General features: G+C 45.4%; 1 protein-coding gene across 1 annotated transcript in view; it reads left to right on the top strand.

The window, feature by feature from the left end:
• Positions 1 to 22,180, top strand: part of brf1a (BRF1 general transcription factor IIIB subunit a) — a 54,212-nt gene extending 32,032 nt beyond the window's left edge. The window contains exons 13-19 of the mRNA XM_008315763.3: positions 4,763 to 4,824; positions 5,003 to 5,084; positions 5,158 to 5,213; positions 6,999 to 7,264; positions 16,001 to 16,052; positions 19,151 to 19,313; positions 20,762 to 22,180. Coding sequence (XP_008313985.1) covers positions 4,763 to 4,824; positions 5,003 to 5,084; positions 5,158 to 5,213; positions 6,999 to 7,264; positions 16,001 to 16,052; positions 19,151 to 19,313; positions 20,762 to 20,799 — 719 coding nt within the window. The 3' untranslated portion in view covers positions 20,800 to 22,180. The remainder of the gene's footprint in view (positions 1 to 4,762; positions 4,825 to 5,002; positions 5,085 to 5,157; positions 5,214 to 6,998; positions 7,265 to 16,000; positions 16,053 to 19,150; positions 19,314 to 20,761) is intronic.
• The last annotated feature ends 2,117 nt before the right edge of the window (positions 22,181 to 24,297 follow it).

The following is a 24,297-nucleotide window of genomic DNA, read 5'->3' as shown; positions in this document are numbered from 1 at the left end:
TGGGCTTGCGTCTTTGCTCGGTGCCGTGGCTGCTGTTGCTCCTCCTGCTGCTGCTGCTGCTGCTGCTGCTGCTGTCGTCCAATGGGAAATTACTCAGACGTTTTTATTAAGGAGAATGACAAGTCTGACTATTTTGTCATTCCTGTTCCATCCTGTTTTGTTAATATAAGAGATAGTCTACAGCTGTTCACTTTTACGTAGTGAATAGAATTGACATCTTTTAAAATAGCAAAGAGAGCAGACAATAACCTACTTTAATCCACAGGCTTTGTTGAAGAGATTGGTTTTACAGACTGTAGTTCCAGATTGGAGAAGTTCTGACTCCAAACAGACCTGGACCTGGTCTCTGTCCCTGTGGTCTGTAGGAGGATCCCTGAGCTGGGAAATAGTTGCAGGAAGTTGAACACTAACAGAGGTGTCAGGGAGTTTTGTAGGTCAGGAGCAGGATGTTGTTGGCGCTGTGTGACTGAACATGGAGTGTGTGAATGAGGTAGAGGTTGGGAGTGATGAGCTGCCAGAGTTTTGTAAATATGTTGTAAATATTCATCTAAATTGCCAAGAGATAAAAAGCCTGCTGTTGGTTTCATCTTCATCATTCAGCAGTGAGAGCAGACTTCCTGCCTGCAGATCCTCCACGTCTGTGTCTCCTCACTCCCCGTGTATTTGAATGTCCCGAGGAGGAGAAGGAGGAGCAGGTGGAGGAGTGGGTGTACTTTCAGAGTGAGCTCCTCCAAGGGCAGCGGGGTCAGTTTTTAATGGTCCGGCCCGCTCTGCCGGTGTCAGCGAGATTCTCTGCCTCTCTGTTTATTTCCTCCTCCGGCTGCTGGCTGTCTGTGAGGCCGAGCTGGCACCGAGCCTCGTGACCTCACAGTGCCGCAGGGAAGGACGTCCACCGGCTCCAAACTGTTTTTTTTTTTAAAGACGCTGCAGCAGAGGGAGGAGCACACTGATTACAGCCAGGCCTTTAATCTGTAATCCACAGCAGTGAAATCTGGATTATACAATAAAAGAGACAGTGATTAACGCTTGAGATAAATCTGTTTGCTGTGGTTTAAGTGGGAACAAAAAGTGTCAGCAGAAAAGAGCTTCATTTTCCAACAGCATTATTTTCACACAATGGCGTTTCTTTTTCACTGTTAACAGCCATAAAAATGTTTCTGGGAAAAATGTGGGATTTTTGTTTCCCATGGGTTCATTGTATAAATAATATTTGGTCATATTCCCTGTTGGTGAGTGTATAATTCCTAATACCACTGTGGAAAATTACAAAGAACAAAACAAACAAACAAACAAACAGAGTTTTTTGAGTCTTTTCTTTTTCATCAATGTAAAAACCCAGATCTCCGTCTGTTTAGTAGAAAACCCTCTCCTCACTCTCAATGACATTCTTCACTTCTTCTAAGAACAGACTGTTGGTGGTTTTATTTTTAAACTGATGAAAAAACATATGTGAACCTGCCCGCAGCTGTGTGTGTGGGTGTTTGTCTGCTCCCACACTCACACAGTTTTTAAAAAAATTGTTTTGGTGGAGAAAATATAGTTTGTCGCCCAGGGCTGTGTGTTCGCCTGTTGTTCCTCCAGGAGTTGTTTGGGAAAACGGGGAAATACTGTATCTGAATGTGACCTTGAGGTTTTTTTTTCTCAAAAATGTCAAACTCCAGCAGAATGTGTTGTTAATGTTTTCACTGCTGAGTGTAAAGTATGGTGGTACTGTACGTACACTGCCATGTCGGCGGTAGTATTTCAAGGTCATCGCTCACCTTTGGCTTTTTTTATGGATATATTACAATATATATCCATAAAATATAAAGATATTATTATATCTTTTTCTTATGGAGATTCTCCTCCACATCGCTCCTCCTCCCTACCGACCCCCCCACTGTTTACCTCCATCACCCTTGTGTCTCCTCCCTCCTTCATTTCTCCTCTCCTTATCTGTCCTGCTCTGCCTCTCTGTCACCGACACATTGTTTTTGTTTTTCTCCATTAAAGATGAAACTTTTCCTCCTGCGTGAAGGTCAGAGTATTTCGTCTTTGCTAATGGACGTGGTATACACGCCCTGACACTTCGCTACATTCTAATTATACCACCAGTGAAAAACATGGAGGAGAGAAACCCTCTGCTTGTGAAACGTTTTTGAATCGGTACTCGACTGTTGTTTGAAGGAGCTGAGAGAATAAAAAAGAAGAGAAAATTCTGTTGGATAAGAGAGGTTTGCGGTCTGAAAACCACAGACAGTTAAGACAACAAAGTAAAATATTTTCATGTTTTTGGTTCACTTGTTTTCCTGTGAAAGAAAAACAGCCTGTGAATAAATAGAAAATTTTACAACAGTCTTTAAGACAGACAATGTCAAACATGGGGTCTGGGGCCTAGATGGATCACAGAAGTAATGACCAATGGTCAGAAATAACCATTTTCAAAGAGTAGATCATTCATTTATTCAACCATAACCGTGGTTCTTTATCTGGACTTAGGTTCTATAAATATTCAATGCTAACTTTTAGTTGTTTATAGGTGCTGTTTGTTGCAGCATTTTCTTTTTTTGCTTTAGTCAGCTGATGGTTACCTAGTCTACAACATGTAGTATTCTCTGACGTTGTGTGTACTATGGAAGCCCAGACGGACATTTTCCACCCAGGTTTTGCAGAAAAAATTCCAAGTAAAGATATTTGTGTTCCTGTCAGAGTCTGACCTTTTTACCGCAGTCTAAAACTTTTCCGAAACATTTCTTCAGTGTCTCTCTGATGACTTGGCCCCCCTCTACTCCCTCACCCCCATTTCTCTTCTTCACAGTCACCTTCATCAGGTAGCCTTCCCTCCTCAGGGTACAGTTCCTCTGCTCCTTTTTTCTTCTACAGTAAAATTCTCCCTCTGACCACATCAGTCCTCACTGCTGCTGTCCGTGTCTCTGCAGCATCATGTTGGAGATGAAAGGACTGGAGGTGGGACAAATGTGGGCTCATGTTACCTGCTGATGAACATGAGGGCCAGGGCGGGGGTCATATTAGTGTGTCCTTTTGTCTCGGTTATTTTTCTGCAGCTGTGAACATGCTTCAGGTTTATGGTTTAATCGATTAACCTTTTTGTTAGCATTTATTTTTAGCACCTGCTAACACTCGAAGCACTGATGTCATACCATCGTATTTGATCTTTATGTTGGTTTGAAATTAAGCTACAAAAAAGGAGAAGCAAAACGCTGAATGTTAAAGAACTCTTCAAATACAGCTCCGGCAAATTCCACCAATAGAAGGAGCTCTGTTAACTGCCTCTGGAGCTGATGGCTCAGTTATTTTTTCTTTATCTGTAGTATCTTCATGGTTTTGTTGAAATTAGCCAGTCTAGATGCCCCAGAGCTGGGGGCTGCACTTCTGCCCCCTCTCCCTTCCCCCGAGGTTAAATTGCTGGTATCAGCCTTCAGACTCGCTGGTTCTCTGCCTCCTGGTGCTGTGGATTTCTCCCGGCGCTCCTCTCCGCCTTATCTGGTCCCCGCCCACCCCACAGAGAGGAAGTTCTTGGAGGGCTGGGCCCAGTAGATAGTGACTGACCCGTGTCTCCCCTCTGGAGTGGTGTCTTCTTTATTCAAGGAAGCTGCTAACTCAACTCAAATGAGCAGCCAGATAATCCCAGCACCAAGCTCCCTGGCTGTCTGAGGAAGGCTCCCCCCTCCTCCTCCTCCTCTCCCTTCTCCTCCTCGTCTCCCTTCTCCTCCTCCTCATCTTTTACCTCCTTCTCTTTGCACCTGTCTCGCCCTAATGAAGCGGTAAAGCTGCCTGCAGACTCAGGTGACACCTCTTTGAAGCAGCCGTCCTGGTGGGAGATTGAACTCGAGGAAAATGGGGGGAGGGAGGAAGGGGATGGCGCCCCCCCATGACGGCAGTCAGCGTCGAAGGCAGAGAGATGACACAAGTTAAATGACTGCTTTCAACTCAGTGGCCTATTTTACCTATAAAACCCTGGTTCTGAATTCCTGACATCAGTGAAGGGGAAAAGCTCTAAAAAGATTTGATTTGACAAATTTGAGAAAGTGAAATTATTTAGCTGTGCCAACCTGGGTGTAAGAGTCCAACCGGCCTTCGTTAGTAGGGGTGGACTTTACTGTAATGGCATTTTAAAAGTGTTCCATCAACAGTGATGTTGAATTGTGTACAAATAGCTGAGAAACCTGGCTAAAATGGCTACATGTTAGGCAGGAAGAGAAACTCTGTCTACAGTTGATGAATAACTGAGCGGGCGACACAGTCAAAATAAATTAAAGACACATTTTGAGCCAAAACTGCTGAGTGTCTGTGAACGATCCTTTTTTTTTTTTTTTACCCCTTGTCAAATACTGAGAAATGTTTTGTTTCTCAGTTCAATCACTGTGGTGAACTGGAACCTTTCCTTTTATCAGCACCATTCAAAGTTTTTACCGTTTCAACTGTTCAATCTCAGTAAATTCCAGCATGCGTGTCTCAGCTTTTTCTCTTTTAGACATACTGTGTCAAATGTCCAAAAAAAAAACACTTTCAGCATTTTCTCCAAAAAATTCAATCTGTGATTAAAAAGAGAAGAGTGTGAAGGTGGAGCTGCTGCAGTCAGAGTTAAGCCTATTATCCTGTTTATCAGGGAGTCGCAGTCCCATCTAATTTACCGTTTAACCCATGGAGGAAGGAGACGCAGCAGGATGAAGGAGGTGTCGTTCCCGTCAGGCCTCCTGCTCTAACCCAGGAAGGAAATAAAAATGGTACCTCAGTGTGTCCCTGCTTTGGTCTTTGACAGGTGGGGACGAGGACAGTGGGGAGCTGGACCTGAGTGGCATCGATGACAAAGAGATCGATCTGGTGGGTGGAGCTGCTGTTTCCACTTCATTTAAATGAGACATTTCCCAAACAGTTTTCATCCAAGACACTTTTGTTCTTCTCTGTCAGTCTGCTCATTTATTTTTATTTTTATTTTTCTTGTCCATTTTTTAAAACTACTGATTGAGTTGGAGACCAGTAATTGTTTCTGTCTCTGCAGTATCTTCTCAGCGATCATGAGGTGAAGGTAAAGACGGCCCTCTGGATGGCAGAGAACTCTGACTACCTTAAGGAGCAGAAAGGTAATGTATTTAATATTGGACTTCATCTGTTGAACATAGCTACATCTAGTGGTAACGCCTGATCTCGTTATAGAAAAGGAGGCAAGGATAGCAAAGGAGAAGGAGCTGGGGACGTACAAGGAGAAGAAGGTGAGAGCAGAGTTAAACTCTTTGACTCTTTCTGTTTTCTTTGACTTATTATCCTTGAATATTTAAGGTAAACTCTTTATCTGTCCACAGAGGTGGGACCAAGTCATTGCTTTGCAAGTCACAAGCAAGTCTCAAGTCTTTGCACTCAAGTCCGAATCAAGTCTCAAGTCAAAATAGGCAAAGTCCGAGTCGAATCTAAGTCAAGACTGAAAAGTGTCAAGTCAAGTCCCAAGTCCTGCCGTTTCTGTTTCGAGTCCTTCCACTCACTGCCACTCGTTTTTTGTTGACCATATCGTAGTTTTTAAATCCGAACAACACAATCTTTGGTATCATTTTCTCTAACCCGCGCATTGTTTGACAGCTCTTTCTCATTGGTTGGCCCGCAATTTGATTGGCACGATATTATCGCGTCAAAACAACGTGGGTCTAATTTAATTGGATGTTGTGCCGACAGCACATACACACACAGACGCACACATGTACACAATGAGAGATACACAGCGCTCCTCAATAACTTACTTTATAATCTTTGGGTTTTGGAGAAAGTATCAAGTCTTGTCGAGTCAAAGGGCTCGAGTCCAAGTGAAGCCACGAGTCATTGATGTTAAAGACCAAGTCGAGTTCCAAGTCTCTTTACATTTTGTCAAGTCGAGTCGAAAGTCATCAAATTGATGACTCTGACCCGAGTCATGAGACTCGAGTCCACACCTCTGTCATCAACATCACAGCAGCAGCAGCAGCAGCAGCAGCACCTTCTCTAATCCTCTCTCATTGACCCACACAGGGTCTGACCATAATGTTTTCTTCATGTTAACGAAGAAAATATGGACGCCTGAGCCAATCAGAGTCATGTTTGATGACAAGAAGGCGGGACATGTAAACAGAGATTTAATCTCAGTGAACGCATGTCTGGTAGTAGATTAAACTGTAGGCTGGACAGCCCTGCTCTGGTCAGTTAGTCAAACTGAGTGACCAAACAGAACTCAACAGTCAACTTCTGTCAAACAACTGTTTGACAGAAGTTGCAACTAAATTGTAACCATCGCCTGTAGTTCTGGTTCTGTTGGACTGGACCAGCTCTAACTCAGTGTCTTTGTGTCCAAAGTGAACCCATTAAGTGGGACATGGAACATAAAGCACCTCGAAAACCACTGGAGCCTTTTCCCACAGCCTTCAGCCGATCGGTCAGATGGTCCGTGGATCAGTCAGACAGTGATGGGAAAATTGGTTCCACCTCGTTTTCCCTCTCACATCGCTGTATTCTTGGCTCACTTCAGTGGTTTGGTTCGTCCCAGCATCTGCCTCCAGACTCTGACTGTCTGGAATAACTGCAGCAGAGCAGAGATGAAATGAGACGTGAAGCTCTGGACACAAACGCTCCAGCCGTCGGAGTGGACGTGAGCGTGGAGACACTACTGACGCGGAGCGTGCTGGTGTTTTATGTGCTGTTTGTCCACAATGATGACACTACAGTGTGTTTGTGTGAAGGTGCATCGGTGTGAGATGATGGTTCCTCTGCTGGTCTGGGACGATCCCTGTCATAATGGTCCAAACATTGATTCTAGGAATCATCTGACCATCTGCTGTGTCCATCAGGAGGAGATCAGAACCAGATTCAGAATCGACTTTATTTTATTTGTACAAAGTAGAGCAAAAATTGGTGCAAAGATGTGTGAAATATTTTTAAAATTCCAGCCTGTAAATGATAAACCCTGATCATCTGATGGAGTACAGACTCAGTGACGTTTGTGATGTCACTCATCTAGTAACGACCTGTTGTTTCAGCCGAGAGGCCCCTCGAAAAAACGTGCTCCCATCAGAGCCAGCACGGCGGACGAGGCCATCGAGAAGCTGCTGGAGCAGAGGAAGCTGTCCACCAAGATCAACTACGACGTGCTGAAGGACGTCAACGTCAAACCCGGGTCCAGTCCTGCCCGCCAGAAGGAGACCCCGAAGAAAGAGCCGTCGTCCGTCAAACTGACTGGACGGAACAGAGGCTCCCCGCGAAATGCGCTCAGCCTCAGCACGCCGCTAAGCACTCTGGGAAAAAGGTGGGTGAGTTTAGACTGGAATGTCCATTGTTGTGCAAAAGTTTTGGGCAGGTGTATCCATTTATTCCCATGGTCTTTTTTATTTTTGAATTTTAAAATTAAATAAATGAAGAGGAACTGAAGAAATGTTGTTGACAATGATCTGATCCAGTCCTGGTCTTCACAGACCTGGTCCAGTCCTGGTCTTCACAGACCTGGTCCAGTCCCAGGTTTTTTCAGGAACCTAATGTGTAGAGAATCAGTTTGCAGTTGAGGGAAGTTTTTTTTTTTTTTTTCCTATAGCTCTTCTTCCAAAGCTGTCTGAGCTGATGCTGGTTCCATCTCCAGGCTTGATAGGACTCACACTGAGGCAGCTGTTTGCTGATTACGTGAACGTAAACCTCTTCCTCCAGCTCCTCATTTTGTGGTTAGTTGAGCTCCACTCATCTGGATGCAGTTTTCCGTCCAGAGCTCTGAGATGATGCAGCGTGTTTTGGGGTTGAGACTCAGCCCGCGGTTTGATAAATCTGCTGTTTATTGCAGTGTGGATTGGTTTCAGCACCACTCTCTTTTCATGTTAAATCAAATGTTCTGTCTGTGACAAAGTGGATTTGTGAGGAGGATCCACACACACACACACAGACACACACAGACGGAGGACACAGGCGTGGGTCTGAAAAAGAAAAAACCATTAGAGACAGGAAAACAGGTCATGGAAAATAAATCTGAGTAAACTGGCTTCAACAAAGAACTGCTCTTGGTCTGAAGCTTCTGTCAGACGGACTGAGCTGTGGACATCTCAGATGAGGTTTGGAATGCAGCCATTCATTGAAGGATTTGGATGGTTACCATCGGATGTAAAATCTCCCCCTCTGTCGCTCGGTTTCTGGGTCATCAAGTTGTTTTGTTGAAGTTTTCTTTGGAAGTTTATATTTTTACAGAAAAGAGAAATCAAATGAATAGAGGAGAAAAAAACTTCATCAAAAACAGATTGAAAATGTGTACAGAACTGTTATCCCTGAAGTCTGCCTGTGTCTGAGTGGGACTGCTGTGGACTGCACTGATGCCCAGCAGGTTCTCGGGGGGTGGGGTGGGGGTGTGGGGGGTCCACCTCCACCTCCACTGACACCCTGATTGATGACACACATTATGACACATTAGACCACGTCTCATTTAGAAGCGATAACGTGAGACTTTTATTGATTGCTGTGGGGAAGCGGGAGTTTGTGATGGCGCGCCTCCACTGGGAGGTCAGGGGTCGATGCTAGACAACTGAAGCTGTGCTCTGAGAGGAGGAGAGTAAGGAGAGGGAGTGATGGGGGAGGCGCTGTTCTTCTTCCATATATATTATTTTATTCATAACAAAAGCGATCTTCTGGTGGTGGAGCCGTCACGCTCCATGAAGGACAGACCAGCTCTGGTTTCATGTTGTCCTCAGAGTCCCTGCTGAAGAGTCTGACCTGCCGCAGTGTTTCAAAACCCTCCTCCAGATCTGTTGGTCCACCAGTGACAACAGACTCTTTCTCCTGAGTCATCAACGTCGCCCTTGGTTCCATTCTGTCATTTGTCTCTTTTCTTCCTGACAGGAAGCATCTGTGCATCCTGAGCTCAGGCCTCTGTGAATGTACCAAACGAACTGTGGAACCCTGCAGGGTTTCAGCCTTCAGCTGCTCCGCAGCACCGCTCATTAGCAGCAGAAATAAAAAGCCCTGCAGCCGGATGATCTCCCGTTTTCTAACAGCAGTCGGTAGTCAGACTGGAGTGAACAATTATTGCTGCTAAGACGAAAAACAAAACACCCCGACCAGTGACCGTTGGACTCAGAATGGCTCCATTCAGAGCCTCATTGTAGGAGTTCACCATTGGTGCAGTCTCTGAAAGGCTTGTTGTGCTGCTTATTAAAAGCATGCAGACCTGTGGAGGTGCAAGAGGAGGCCTGCTCACAGTGGAGCCTTTGTGCCCTGCTTGGAGGCCTGGTTGATAGGGGCTACACAGTGCTCCTGCCTCTCCTGCCTGTTCTCCTCTCCTGCCTCCTCTCCTGCTGGACCAACCAACACCTTTCTCCTGGTCCACTCCTCTGTTGACCCGTAAAGCAAACACACATGTAAACGTGACAGCACTGAGCCCAGGATCTGGTCTCGGCGGTCGACTGATTTGGTCTGAAGAGGTTTTGATAATGTTTTTCATTCTGTGCTGAGTTCACTCCAAACTGCAGCTGTTCTGGTTCAGAAGTTAATTTTTCTTCCACCTCACTTCTCCCTGTTTTTCCTCTACCTCATTTTCTCCCTCTCCTCAACTCTCCTTTTTTATTACCTTTAGCTCACCCTCTCCCTTTCCTTTTTTCTCCCCTTTTCTGTCTTTCACTTCACCTCCTGTTTCCTTTCACCTCTCCCTTCTCTTCCTGTCACCTTATTTCCTCCCCTTCCTCATCTGACCCTGTGTACCTTTATCTCACCTCCTCCATCTCCTCACCTCTCCCCTCTTTTTTGCCTTTATTTTCTCCCTCTTCTTTTCCATCTTGACCTTCTTTTTGGATGTCTCCTCCTCCTCCTCCTTCCCCCCGTACTGTGATGACTCCAATCCTCAGTAAAACTCTTTCCGAACTGTTAGATCACTCGGCACCATCAGTTCTGCAGCAGCTCTGATCTTCACTCAGACTTTTGCCTTTTTCCTCTGTGTTCTGATGTCTTGGTGATCTTGGCGTTACGACCGTTAGTGAACAGTGTACGACAGTTGCGTCAGAGGCGACGGTCAGAAGCCTCAGCTAGAATACTTCAGATTATTTGACTTTTTTTTTTTTAAACTGAGTGGACGTTTTATAAACTTTTTAGATGTTGAAGTTTTCTTCTTTTCTTCACATTTGCTTCTCTTTTCTTGTCCCCTCTCTCACCCTCGTCCCCCGTCCTCTCTGAACTCACAGGACCAAACTGTCCAGGTTCAGGAGTCCTTCATTCCTCCTCCTCCTTCTGTATTTCTCCCCTCTGCCTTCCTTCTGTCTCTCCTCCCTCCTCCCCCTTCATCCAGTTGCCAACTCCCCCTCCCCTCCTTGTTCCCTCCTTTCCTCTGGTGGAGGATGGAAAAGCACTCTTCCATAAATAGCCCAGATAATTGCCCCGCAGCCCTACTTCTCCCTGCCCTCGGTCACTCTGTGCATCTTCACCGTTTCACCTCCTCTCTTCTAAACCTTTGTTTTTTTTTTTTAATTCTTTTTTTACTCAGTCGCTCCTCATTCCACAGCTTTTTTTGTACCAGAAAAGAAAACAGAAAAAAAGTTATTTTTTCAGCCTCTCAGTCGGGATGGTAGCCAGGCCCAACATTCTGGTCAATGTTGGTTTTTCAGAAAATGTAAATGGAACCCAGAGCCAGATCCAACTGCAGAGAGAAAGAGTAGAACTCAGCAGTTTTTTTTTTTTTGCCAGATGTGATTTTAGCCTCTGCTTCTCACAGGCTGTGCCAGAGGACGGGAGGCAGGAAATACTTCAGGTTTGTTTTTCACCTCAGTGGAGCAGGTGCCGAAATAAAGACCAAAATAAACCCCCTGCTGCTGCTGCATTAAATTATTACAGTCACAATTATTTTTACACTGAAACAGGGGAACAGTGGTAGGAGGGACGGGCTCAGGCTCAGTCTACGCTCAGCTGCAGATGAGGAGTGAGGGGAGGTCGGACCAGGAGTTTGTCACTTTTTCCTCTGCACGCTCCATCAGAGAGGATGTTTTTCCTTGTTCTGTGACCAGCTGTGTTACGGGAGGGTGTGTAATTTGTCCGTGGTTTTGTGGCCCCTCCCTACGAGTGCCTCTGATCCTCCTCTGACCCCCTCCTCCCCCTTCTCCTCCTCCTCCTTTTTGCCCTCTGCTCGGGAAACTGTAACCAATGAGCCGTTGGATGCTGGTGCTGTTTGAAGCTAGCTGACGTGCAAACAGAACTGGGAACTGGGCTGGAGGGAGTGGGTAGAGGGTGGGGTGGGGGGGGGGGTGGGGGTGGGGTCTATGTCCCGTCTAACCCTCTGTTAGTTTTATCTTGAATTTAACAGTGTTAAAGTGTTGAACTGACTGCATGGTTTTAACATTCTCTGGTCTACAGAACACAGATATATTAGAAAGTAAAACTCACTGGGAATTTTCTGCTGCCACGTAGCATATATTTATGATTGTCTTTTTTCCTGTAATGAGGCTGTAAGTGTCTGTCCTTCGTCTTTATTCTACATCTTTCCACAGAGTGACACAGGATTTGTCATTGAACATCCCAGTACCTGAAATAGTCCAGCTTTGTTTTACGCAGGTCATGAAAAGCATGACTGACTGCACCGTGTTACGTTAACAGACAGAATGAACCCCGTTTGTTGATGTTAGCCCACATCAACCGTCCTGCAGTCCACGGAGACGGTTTGTTTTAATGGAAAATAAAAAAAACAAACACTCAGGGACTGCTGCCTTTTCATGGCCGCTAGTAGAACGGTGCGAGAATTTCCACGAAATATTAGTCTACAGTGTCTCACAATCCATGTGACAGTGGTGTCAGTCACTTCAGCTCCTGCAGTGGTTCCAAATAGTAACGCCTGTATCGACTATAAGGTAACGTTGCATTTAGATGCATTGAAATAATAGTCAGATTAATCTTCACAAATGAAATAACCCAATCAACATGGAGATAATTTATCTATATAATATATATGTTGTTTATATGTAAATGTATATAGGTATAATATGTTGTTTATATGTAAATGTATATATGTGTATATAGGTATGTATCTATGTACATGTATGTTTTTGTACATATATATATTTATAAATATTTAGTGTATTCTGTTCCTCAGCGCACCCTAGTGGATGTGTTACTTAACATAAGGCATGCCTGGCAGTAGGTGAACGATGGTTTGAAATGTGCCTAGCTCCAGTCTTTATGTTGGTAAAAGTAAAATAAATAAGTCGATCATTGGAAGATGATCTGCTCTAATTACCACTTCTAATTAAATCCAACCGTGTTTAGTACTGTACTGTATGAGATATTCAACCTCCCACAGTAATTCCAAAAACATTCCTTACATGTTTTATCTCCTCTGCCTCACCCACACTGCCCCCCACCATCCCCCGTGCAGATGAATCTCACCAAGTGTTTAGAAATGAGAAATCGCTTTGACAGTAGTTTTCCTGTTAGCAGCAGCAGCAGCAGTATCAGCCTCAGCAGCAGCAGCAGCAGCAGCAGTAATAGCCTCAGCAGCAGCAGCAGCTTTTTCTCCTCTTCCACCCAAACACTTTCAGCGGCCGAGGCTTTTGTTTGGCGGCGCACCTCCCTTCACTGTAACTAATGGGACGACCATGTCTGGAATTTCAACCCGAAACTCTTAAACTGGGCCATTTGGAAAACATCCCAGTTCTCATCCACAGCTTAGCCACAGTAATAAAGAGGGAGAAATACCAGGGCAGCTAGCTGAGCAGAAATGTTGACACCAGAGGAGTTGATACTATTGTGTGCAGTTCATGGTCTGGTGGGGGGTGGGGTGGGGGGGGTTGTCTCAGCAGCTGAAGAGTTTTGCCTCCCAGAGCCACAATAAGCAGACACTTCCTCTTTGTCCTCTTTTATCTCCACTCTCAAGTTGGTCCCTGCTCTGCTCAGAGCCAGGATGAATTATTGCCGTCTTTTCTTATTTTCTATTCCTCTTCCTCTCTAAGTTTCACTGATACCACCCTCTCCCCCTCTCAAGGCCGTAGTCAGTTGTCAGCCGGCGTCTAAACGAACTCCCTCAGTCGTCTTTTCAGCTCAGGGTTGGTCTCGTTGGCAGTAAGCTGATTAAGAAGCAGCCGCAGAGCTGAGACTGAGACAGAGACAGAGACAGAGACAGAGACTGAGACAGAGACTGAGACTGAGACAGAGACAGAGACAGAGACAGAGACTGAGACAGAGACTTGGTGGGTGGTGGGGTGGGGGGGAGGGTGGCGCCGCAGGAGGAGGAGGGGGTGGGTGGGTGGTTTGATATGAGACGGACAGGCAGACGACCCAGACTGATGGGAGTTTGTTGTTCTGTGGCCTAACTATCAGAGATGTGTAGAATAAACAAGATTTGACCCAGAACAGAGTCTCAGAGTTCAGGTCCAGGTCGCTGGAACAATGCTGCTGTTCAGTCCCTCCACATAATTGTTTTATTGTACCCACAGTGTTCAGACTTCTGACCTAGTCTGAGTCAAGTCCATAGTCTGGTCTCACTCAACTGTCTGTACTGTGTGGGGTCCAGACTGGTCAGGGTCTCAGTTCATGTTGAGCCATGAACTCTCCATTCTTCAATCACAGCAGAGTTTTCATAAAGTTTTCTCCACTCAGAGTAAACTTTTGAGTTTTTCAGTCTGTGTCCTTTTTGGAGTCAGTGAAGAGTTGAGACCAGACTGTCCAATGTCCAGGTCCATGTGGACGTGTTTTGTCTGAATATTATACATGTATAAATGATAGAAAAACACAACTTTCAGGACATTGTTGACTGGTCTTCATCACAGCTGTTAGATCATCACATATACTGTAACATGTGAATGTTTTTTCAAACATCTTTAGACCAAGTGTTGTTCACCCTCCCTGCAGAACCACTTCAAAGCAGTCAGCCATGATGTGTGAGGTGTGTTGGGGTGTGTTCTGTGGGTCTGTGGGTCTGTGGGTGGAGGGGAGGTGGTCTTCACTCCTGAAGACTCTGCGTGTGCCTCCATTCTTCTCCTCTGTGAGTGATTTATGCTGCAAGATCCAACCGGGCGCCGGGAGCCACTCCCTGCTGCTGTTAACGGTTGCCGTGGGGACCAAACGTCTGCCGCCGCGGGTCGTCCTGCGGCGTCGTCGACAGCCGTTTGACCTCTGACCTCCTAATAGTGACTCCTAGACCCTGTGCCGTGGTAACGAAGATTAATGACCGTTGTCCAAAACACGAACAGTCAAAAAAAATAAATGGAATTTGTATGACTTTTTGAGACTTTTAGACTTGTTCCTAACAGAACAGTCTCTGTGAAGAACAGAACTAATCCAGACTGACCGTCATGGTTCACAGACCTGGTCTAACATGGAAGCCCTGACACAACAGGGACCATGGACACCTCACCAGAACGTTAGATAGATAGATAGCACTTTTTTAAACTCTCCGGTGTTCCCTTTGGGAAATTTAGGATAAGTTAACGATAAGTCCAGTAAAAAAAAACGTAAAAAAAAGTTTTGTTATGAAAATCCTCCTCCGCTGACGTCGCTGTGAAAACTCTGCTGGTGTCTCCATCAGAGAATTCCATCAGTCTCTGATGCCTGGTCACTGTCCTCTCTAAAGACTGAATTCCAGCTGTGGTTGAGCTGGTGTTCATTCATCAGAATTAAATCCCTGCTCACCCTGACCCTGACTGTTCCCAGACTTTTCCTCCTAAACTCTGCTTCTGTCAGATCGTACAAATCATCCGTCCATGTTCCGGTCACCTGACTTCGGCTCAGTGGTTTCCATCGGTGCCGTCACCACAGTTAGCAGGAACGACGCCGTTCTTCTGTGGTGACATTTTTCCTCAAAGCTTTTTGGTTTCCGTGGCACCTGAGGATGGAGGTGTTGGGTTTGTTTCCAGGCTCATTTCATCCATCCATTTTTTTAAATTTTTTTTTATAACGGCAGCACTTAACAGATGCTTGTGGGACGTCTGGTTCATGGATACGGCTGTTGCTATGCCATCATAGAGAAGGGGGAGGTGAGGAGGAGGGGGAGGTGTCTGATGAGCAGTCCTCCTCCATCACTCTGAGATTAAACCCTCTCACTGTGGAACAGACAGAGCTGAGCCTGAAAGATTGGATGCTTTCTGCCCAGTTTACTGTGGTTGTTGTCTGTTCACTTCCTGTCTGGCTTCCTGTGGTACTTCTGTTGGTACTTGTTGGTTTTATATGAACGGACCATGAACGGACCATGATCCACGTCCAGAGTTTGACTTGTTCGCTGTCGTATTTTTCGAAGATGAGGAATTAAAATATCTGTGATGAAGTTTTTATTCTGTTGTTTGTTTGGCAGTGGGTTGGACTTTGAGTGGGAAATCATCATCATCATTTATTCATTAACATTCCTGATTATTGCAGAGTAAAAGTCACCTCCTCCTCCCCCCCCTCCACAGTGAAGATCTCCTCCTCTATTTTTGGTCTCCTCTCTCTTTTACCTTCAGCTGTTTCCCCACTCCTTTCACTGTCTGTTGTGACCAAACATTGTTCTCCCCCCCCCCCCCCCCTGTCTCCTTCCTCCTGTCCTGGTCAGGTCACAGGGGAGTCGCTCCAGTCTCACACTTTGAGCAGCTCACTCAGCAGGGAGCCATTCGTCAGCCTGGCTGAAATTTTCTTTCTAATGAGCTTTCAGAAAAAAAGTGACACACACACACACACACACACACACACACACACACACACTGGTTAGAGTAGACTAATTGAAAGCTCTCTCTCTCTCTCTCTCTCTCTCTCTCTCTGTCTTTTGTCCGTGAGTTGTAGCTCCGTGTCTCCAGGGAGGGTGTTGGCGATGTTAGGCTGGGTGGGCGGAGCCTCAGGGAAGGTTAATTGGTGAGGGTGGGTTGGTGTTTGTGCTGTGACTGTCGGAGTCTCTGCTTCTTCACCTGGATTAACGGTTGTTAATGGTTAACGCGCCCCTCTGTTTGAACCCACCTGTCTCTTATTACACATCTGGTTGAACCCAAATAATCACAGTGAATTAAAGTCAATTTCCCGTCAGTGTGAAGACGTCTTCTGTGCTGACAGTGTCCACTCCTCTGTGTTTCAGGCTGCAGCCCTTCATCAGTGGACAGGCCAGTAAGAAGATGGCCGTGGGTCAGGTCAGTTCATCATCATCATCATCATCATCATCTGTTCTCACAGGGTGATGATGACTGCATGGACACATGCAGGACACACTCTTCTGCTTTAGCTCTCTACGTTATTGTCCTTCAGTGAGGACAGACCCGCGTGCTGTCTTTATCCTCTGTGTCCTCTGTGTATTTGTCTCTCAGCCTGTCTGTCTCTTTATCTGTCTATCGTCTCACCTATCTGTCCCTCTGTGTCTCTCTCCGTCTGTGTCTTTCAGTAAACAGTCTCTGTTGACACTGGACCAGAATGAATTCATTTTTTTTTCTCAGGCCGTGTGAGAGGTGAACCTCACTTTGTCTTTGTTTGCTGTTCCCTCATTACTCCTCCTGTCTCCTCCTGTCTCCTCCTGTCTCCTCACCCTCCCTCCCTCCCCTCCCTCCCTCCCAGCTCTTTCCTGCTCATGATAAATCTGAGTCGCTCCTAAACTAAACCCATTCTGAGGTTGTTAAAAACTCTTTGTCTGTTGGTGACCTCTCTGTCTGTGCAGCTCAGACCCAGTCAGTCTGTGGAGCAGCTCAGAGTTTTCCTCTTTGTCCTTTATCATCTCTGAGAGACGCGTCTTCTTCTCACCTGAAATGTCTGTCCACTCAGGAGAACTCGTAGTAGTTTTGAATCAGCCGGTGGACTTCAGTCTGTTGTTTGTGTGTCTGTGGTTCTACTGTGGGTCACTACAGCTGCAGCAGTTACAACACTCAGGCATGAGCAAACTATGGTCCGAGGGCCAGACACGGCCCGTACGGCCTCCAGATCTGTCCTGTTGAACATTAGTACAGAGTTGTCCACCTTGTGGTGAGGACTGGTTTCTGTGACATTTTTCTGCAATAACATCAACAACAGTTTCAGTTGGTTTATATCACCAGACCTGGCTGACTGCACTGAAGGAAGAGCTTTTATTTTGAAAAATGACAGCATTCTGTTCTGGTCCATCTGAGCCACATTATCTGACACTGACCTGAGCAGTCGGTTCAATATTTAACCCCACTGTGGCCTGTGAGCTACAAAATGGGCCCACCCTCAGTGTCGGGGGTGGGGGTGGGGGGGCTGTCCTCTGCAGGACCAGACTGAGACTCTTTGTCTCAGTCTGGTCCTTCATTTTTATTTAGTCGTTTAACAAAAAAATCACTTTGATTCTATATTTTCATTGTTAAGAGTTGAGTCACGTGATCTGATGAAGGTAAAAGCAGGCGTCTTTATGGACCAGTGTTCCATCTGTTTCCTGCTCCTTCCTCATAACTCCATTCATCTCCTCCTCCTCCTCCTCCTCCTCCTCTTCTCCTGCTTCATCATGCTGCTGTCTGCAGCTCTCAAAGGAGCTCTCTCTGGGAACTTGGACTCCTCCGTCCAGGGAGAAAACATTACTGCAAGGGGTCTGGTCAACAAGGCTCCCACCTCCCCACCACACCTGCGTCCGCTTGTGTGGATCTGTGCAGAGTGAAGACTGTTCCCCCTGCTGCTGCTGCTGCTGCTCACAGCTGCAGTTATGTAACACGGCCATTTCATTACAGCAACAGATTGAAAAGTGTGTGTCTCGTGTGGGTGTGCGTGAGAGAGAGTGTGTGTGTGTGAGTGTGTGTGTGTACGGCACCTAACAGAAAAGAAACCTTTCTTTCTTCAGTGAAGACAGTCAGAGGTGTGGGTTTGAAGACATGTGTTGATGGGAGCAGATGTCATGACCGTCTGAAGGTGAACGCTGTCTTTCTCTGACTGAGGTTTCAAACTTCAAACCAACGTCTTGTCAAAATTGTAAAAATGAAAAGTTGACGGAATTTTTCTGCCACCAATTTTCCGATGAGAACCTGTCAATCAATCTGCCTCGTCCGCTGTGGTGCTTCCCGCCTTCGGTTCCTTCTCCTGCTGCTGCTGCTGCTGCTCCTTCGTCCTGACCTCAACGGTGCAGACCATAAATATTTGTCCTCATTCACTTCATCATCTCGTCTGTGACTCTAAACTCAGCAGATTCTTTGGTTCGTTTGAGTTCCACACTGCTCCGTGTTCATGCAGTTATAGTTTGGAGGTTAGCGCCGCAGCAGATGAACGACCAGGGTTCAGTGTGACTGTACCAGTGTGGAGGAGGACACGGTCCCAGAATAAAGGAGTTAGGAAGGAGCAGAGACGTGGCTCTCAGCCCGTAGCTGGGGAAACATCTCCTCCTCCTCCTCCCAGTCGTGAACCTCCTCCTGCTGCTCCGCCACATTTATATTTATCCTCAGCTGATGGGAACATCAGAAGCTGCAGGTGTCAAAGCCCGACAGCAGAGGTTCCTTCCATTAAACACAATCTCCTTTAACCCTTTCCTGTCACATATTCAACACGGTATGAAATGGATGATTCAGCACTGACAGAACCAAATGAGACGAGACTGGAGGGAAATGAACCGACAGCTTTGTCAGGGAACAACAAGGTCGACTTTACCGACATCACTGAAGATGACTCTCAGGAAAGAAAAGAAAAAAAAGTCTCAGAAACTACAGCAAAAAAAGTCAGAAGGACTTTTTGTCTTACTTTGTTCCAGTGGTTTCACCTGTGCTGCTGCCAACGTCTCCTCCTGTACGTCTGCTTCTTTAAACCGTAAACTGCTCACTTTCTATTTCCCAGCAGCCCCCTGGAAAATACAGTCAGCCACAGTCGACCCGAGGCGGTGGAAAATCATCGTGTTTAGGCGTGAAACGTCTGACAGCTCAGCCGAGCCCATGTTAACGGGGTGAAATGTAAAAAGAGGGGCAGCTGTGATGAGGACTTTACCCCCACGTTCACCCTCTCCTCTGTGATGGGACTCGAACCCAAGAGGGGTTTTTCTGTTCATTCTTCAGGCTCAGATTAAACTCTGACCTGGAGAGAGAACATTCCAGCACAGCAGATTTAAAAACTGCTCCTGCTGCTGCTGCTGCTGCTCCTGCTGCTCACACATCAAACTCTTCTGTTTTTTTAATTTTTTTTTTATATTCCTAACAGGAAGTGGGTCAGGACAGAGCACATCTACGTCAGATTTCTCTGCTCATTATGTTAAAAATATGATCAAAATATTCTGCATTAAAAACCAAAGACATTTTCTGGATTCTTTGTCCAGGTTGCCAACCCAAACCCTCTGCCAGTGCCGGTGGAAAACCCCACGGGTGAAGGCGTGGTGGTGGAGAGTGGCCCGGTTGTCTACGATGACGCTGCTGCCGATGATGAAGAGGAGGAGGAGGAGGAGCCCTGTGTCAGCGCCATGGAGCTGATGGGGAGCAACAGTCAGTTCAACACCACACACACGGCATTACATGCCATAATAACTGACTTTAAAGGGACAGTCCTGAGATTTTAAGGCAGTGTGGAGCTCAGTGGTTCTGACAGCCACGGTCAGTGTGAGCGCCCCCTAGCCTGAAGACAGGTAGACACAGACTCAGTTGAAACTTTCTATTAAGACCTGCAAAACACTTTTTGTTCTCTTTGTTCACCCCCAAAGAGGAGGGCAACGAGTCATATCAGGATATATTTTTAGTACATCGTAATATGAGATATATATCGATATTTTAAATAGTACCAAATGAGCTGAGCCACAGATTCCAAATTCAGATGGGGGTTTGAGGGAATGTATAAAAAAAATAATGCTGAACATATAAAGTACTGTAAACGTTGAAGAAAATATCACCTTCATTCTATATAAAAACATTGAACTGTTACTGTAAACAACTGTTACAGGTATTACTACGTGTACCGTTACGCCATCTACCTGTAGAGTGAAAGACAATATTGAACTCTAAATGGTTTCATTTTAACCAATTTAACATGAAAAGCCTCAAACAGCGCCACCTATCTCTAAATAATATATTCTCATCTTATATCAGTTATATCAAGAGTACATCAATGACCAGTGGTCCTGTCCTACATCTGACCAAGCAGACTGAGGTCCTCGTCCCGCTCGTCCCTGTGACTGTCCTTATAACGACTAAGGACAAGTTCCACTCAGAGACTATGGTGTCCCTCCACTGATTCCCAGGACTCTGTGTCCACTGTGTCTCAGCTGCAGAGGTTCTGTCTGACCTGAGTCTCACTGGGACAGCAGTAAGACCGTTTCCTCTCCAGGATTCATGAAGACAGTTTTTATGAACGTGTATTTAAATAGCAGCAGAGTCAGAGTCAGAGTCCCAGCAGTGAAACAGCCTTCCACGTTTACGTGGAGTGAAAGTTAATCTGACGCAGGGGACGGCTCATTAAAACTCAGCAGGCGTCTGAGCAGAACCTGGGCTGTGACCCACAGCAGCAGATTCATTAAAAACACACACAAAAAAACCCTCGTCCCAGTCAGTCAGTCAGTCAGAGACACAGACTGCAGTGGTGTCTGTCTGTCTGTCTGTCTGCAGCTTCTACAGGTTTGAAATGTTAAATAAAGACTCAAAGTGTCTGAAGAGAATGGATTGTCGTTAAACACGGAGCCAGACTGAGGGAGAGTTCAGGAACTGTCTGTTCACACTCAAACCTCACTGAAGACTTGGATTAAAATGTCTCTGATTGGCTGTGACTGGACACAGGTCTTCAGTGACCTGGACTCCTAACCACACCTCCACTCACAGTTCACCTTTCATGACCTTTGACCTAAACCACAGAAATCTAACTCGGTTTGATGTTGAACATTTGTCCCGACTTGGACTCTGATGATCACTAATCAATAATTATTGATCTTTGTTTCCTGTCTCAGATTACGGCTCCGACGCAGATTACGACGAGGGATTCTAGCAGTTTCCTGGATTAGCGATGTTTGGGCAAAACGAAAATGGCTAGCAATTGAGAATAGTGACTCCTGGTGGCGAAAGTGTGCACATGAACAAACTGAGCCGTGGACACCAGGGAGAGGTCATAGGATCAGGACGGTTCAGGGTCTCCAGGACCTTTGTGGAGTGAAGGTCAGGAAAAGGTCCAGACTGAGAGAGAAAAATAATAGTTTACATTTTTGTTTTTGTTTTCACGAAAACTAAGTGACTGTATTCAGTAAATGCTGTGATATACAGTCATTGAACTGCTGCTAAAACAAGTCTTATCATCTTTACTTAAGTACTAACACTTTCATCAGTTTCTTCCTCACTGAGAGCAGGAGTTCTGACTGACGGACTCTGACTCTCATACTTGAAGAAATAAAAAAACAATAGTGAACATATCCCTTTAACACAGCACTTTGACTCCAGGACACTGGGGACTTGAACTGGTCACTGACTGGTTCACCTGACTTGTCTTTGCACTCCTGCGTCATGCTCTTCAGGGAACAGGAGGCGAGTTGATCAGGAGACGCAGGTCGGTCCTGACGCTCTCACTTTATTCACTCCTGTCTTTCCTCTGTTTCTCCTCCATATTTACTGATGCCTTATCAATAACTACTGACCCACCGGCGACAGACGGCTGTCGTCCGTGGGTCCGAAGCCAAAGTCTGACAGTGATGCTGCCTTTGAACCAGAGGGATTCAACAGAGACGTTAATATAAAATGTTCTCATTTCAAAGACTTTTTTTTTTTTCTTCTGTTGTTTTTATTTTGCGATTCCTCTCCCTCTGTGTCACATGAGGAGTGACTGATTGAATTAACTTCCATTTTTTTTTGTTAATGATTTTCCTGACTCCTCACCGAGACACAAAGTCACTACAATCATTTATTTTCCTGTGACCAGAGGGAAGTCGCTGGGAGAAAAGATCTGCTTGTTATTTATGATTTTATGAGGGTGTGTGCTGTGGAGTGACCAAGGTGGAAGGTTTTACTGTGTTTAAACCTGTCTGCTGCTGCTGATGACGATGATGGTAGTGATGAAGGTGGTGCTGTGAAATCTGTTATTTTGTTTGATTTTGCTGCTACAGTAAAGATTTCACTCAACTGTTTCTAAAGTCTTTCCTCTCATTTTTGACAAAGAGCTGAAGTTCATTTTGGACCAAGTGGTTCTTCAGAACCTCCTCTGTCTTCTGGTTCTGGTCCCTACGTCTCTGGTCCCTGGTGTTTCAGTCTTAGCTTCAGGTACCAGTTTGGGACAAATTTGCAAATGTTTTAAATTTCACCTCCATTTACTCATACGTGACGGTCAGACCCGCAGCCAGTGACAACTCACTTCAGTGATTCCCAACCTATTTTGGCCCGTGACCCCTTTTTGTCATTGCAGATTTCTAAGAGACATTTTTTTTTTTTTTTAGCTCCAGCTCTGGTATTTTTTATTCAACTCGTTTTATATTCGTGAAGGTGAAAGAACAGTTGTTGAAGATTGTGTGTGGTGTTTTTAATCATAATTTAAAATGAATAATTAGTTGACAAAATATTTTCAGTATTTTTTATCAATTAATAGATTAATATCAATTTTTGGTGACCCCATTTGAATGGCAGGTGACCCCACATGGGGTCGAGACCAAGGTTGAAAAACCAAACCAAAACCAACACTGATTATTCGACGTTTTGAAGTCTCAGATTTAACTACTAACCACTGACTACGCTGCTGCTTCTTTCTCACTGTTTAACTGTTGTCATGGTTACATGAAGCCATTCAGTGGCTCATTACCATTTAAAGGTAAAGGCACACAAACCAGCCAATCAGAGCAGGACTGTTAAACAGATAAATTATGATTTGACTCCGTTTCATTGAGAATTCATTTCAATCACATTATTTATATAAAACTATTTGAACTCCATCCAGTGAACATCTTAATAATCAGTTTTGTCAATCCCACACTTGGTACCGATTAGACGTTAGCGCTCGTTCACTTTCGTCCCAGCGCAGACGGGAGACACTTGTCGGAGTCGTACTCTTATTTGATTGGCTAATTTCTCCTCGGTTCGGGGATCTCATTTGCACAGTTGCTTAAATCGTATTAGACTCTGCACAAATAAAACAAATGAGAGCAGAGCTGCCGACGCAGCTGTTTGATCTGTGCGAGTGATGAAGAGTGGTGTGGGTGGGGTGTAGACGAGCTTCATCGAAATTCACCAGCTCCCGTGGCCCAGGCGCTGAAGTCATTTCCATTCAGCTCACCTGCTCTTCATTATCAGAGTGGATTAACAGCAGCTCACACTTAATGAGTTTATGGCTTTTCATGTGAAACAGTGGCTCAGAGGTGTGTGTGTGTGCGCGTGTGTGTGTGTGTGTGTGTGTTGGAGCTGGGAGCAGGTACGGCTGAAGGACAGAGGTTAAACTCAGGCTAACGCTTCATCACGCTCCGCTTTTATTCACACACTTTTCACTGCAGGGATTATTTCCTCTGCTCTACTTTCCTTTTTAAACCCATGGACTGAATGACTCCTTTCCTGCTGCTGGTCGGCATCGGTACTGCATCCTGCAATGGTGAGACTCATAATGTGTGAGTGACTGATGAGACGCATTCAAAAAAGATTAAAAAAAATAATAATTTAGAAACATCAGTCGTCTGTTTCTGAACTGTGACTTGACTTCATCTTTTAATGTTTTTTATTGATTTTTGTTCACCTGATTTTTCTTTTTTGCTTTGTTGTGATCATTTCTGTTTCTGGTTGAATGAATGATCCTGAGGCTTCAGTGACCCCTGGTTTCACCACATGACACATGACCACCATATGGTTAAGGAAGCGGACTTGGGTCCAGAAGGTTTCAGGTTTGAGTCCACCAGCTGCTCTGTCATGGCTCCGTCTCCACTCACTGCTCCTGGTTCTTAAAGCTGCCACTGTTCACTGTGGTGATGGGTTAAAAACAGAGGTCACAGTTGGTTGTGGTGACACTGGTGAGCTGTGTCACAGTGACAGGAATTGACTTTCCTACTTTCACCAAGTATTTGTGCTGTAGAACTCTGCTCTTCCAGGACTACGTTGCTCCTTCTCTCTTGTACCTACAGATGCTACAGTGTTGCTAATGCTAACATGCTTCTTTAACATCTGGGACTGGCCACAGAGAAGTGGATTTATCAGCTGTTTTCAGTTAAATTGGCTCCAAATGAATATAAACTGGACTGAAATGCCATTGAAGTCCAGTTTCTATTCATTTGGTTCCTGACCAAACCAGCTGAGCTTCAGAAGAGAGCGTTAGAAAAGCTGATCAAACACAAAGAAGGAGACTGTTGTGTGTGACTGGCAACGTTGTGAACAACAAAAGCAGCAACTCTGTAATGCCATTATGACAATTATGTTTTCAAAGAGTGGCTAAATTACCCTCTCAGAAACAGAAATGGAGCCACTATTATCTCCACTTAGTGTGTGGAACACTCCATTCTTTTGGAGGGGGAGGAGGAGGGGGAGGAGG

Source organism: Cynoglossus semilaevis, chromosome 1, assembly GCF_000523025.1.
Source record: "Cynoglossus semilaevis isolate Cse_v1.0 chromosome 1, Cse_v1.0, whole genome shotgun sequence".
Classification (NCBI taxonomy): Eukaryota; Metazoa; Chordata; class Actinopteri; order Pleuronectiformes; family Cynoglossidae; genus Cynoglossus; species Cynoglossus semilaevis.
The sequence above is the reverse complement of the archived record's forward strand: the minus strand, read 5'-3'. Positions and strand labels throughout refer to the sequence as shown.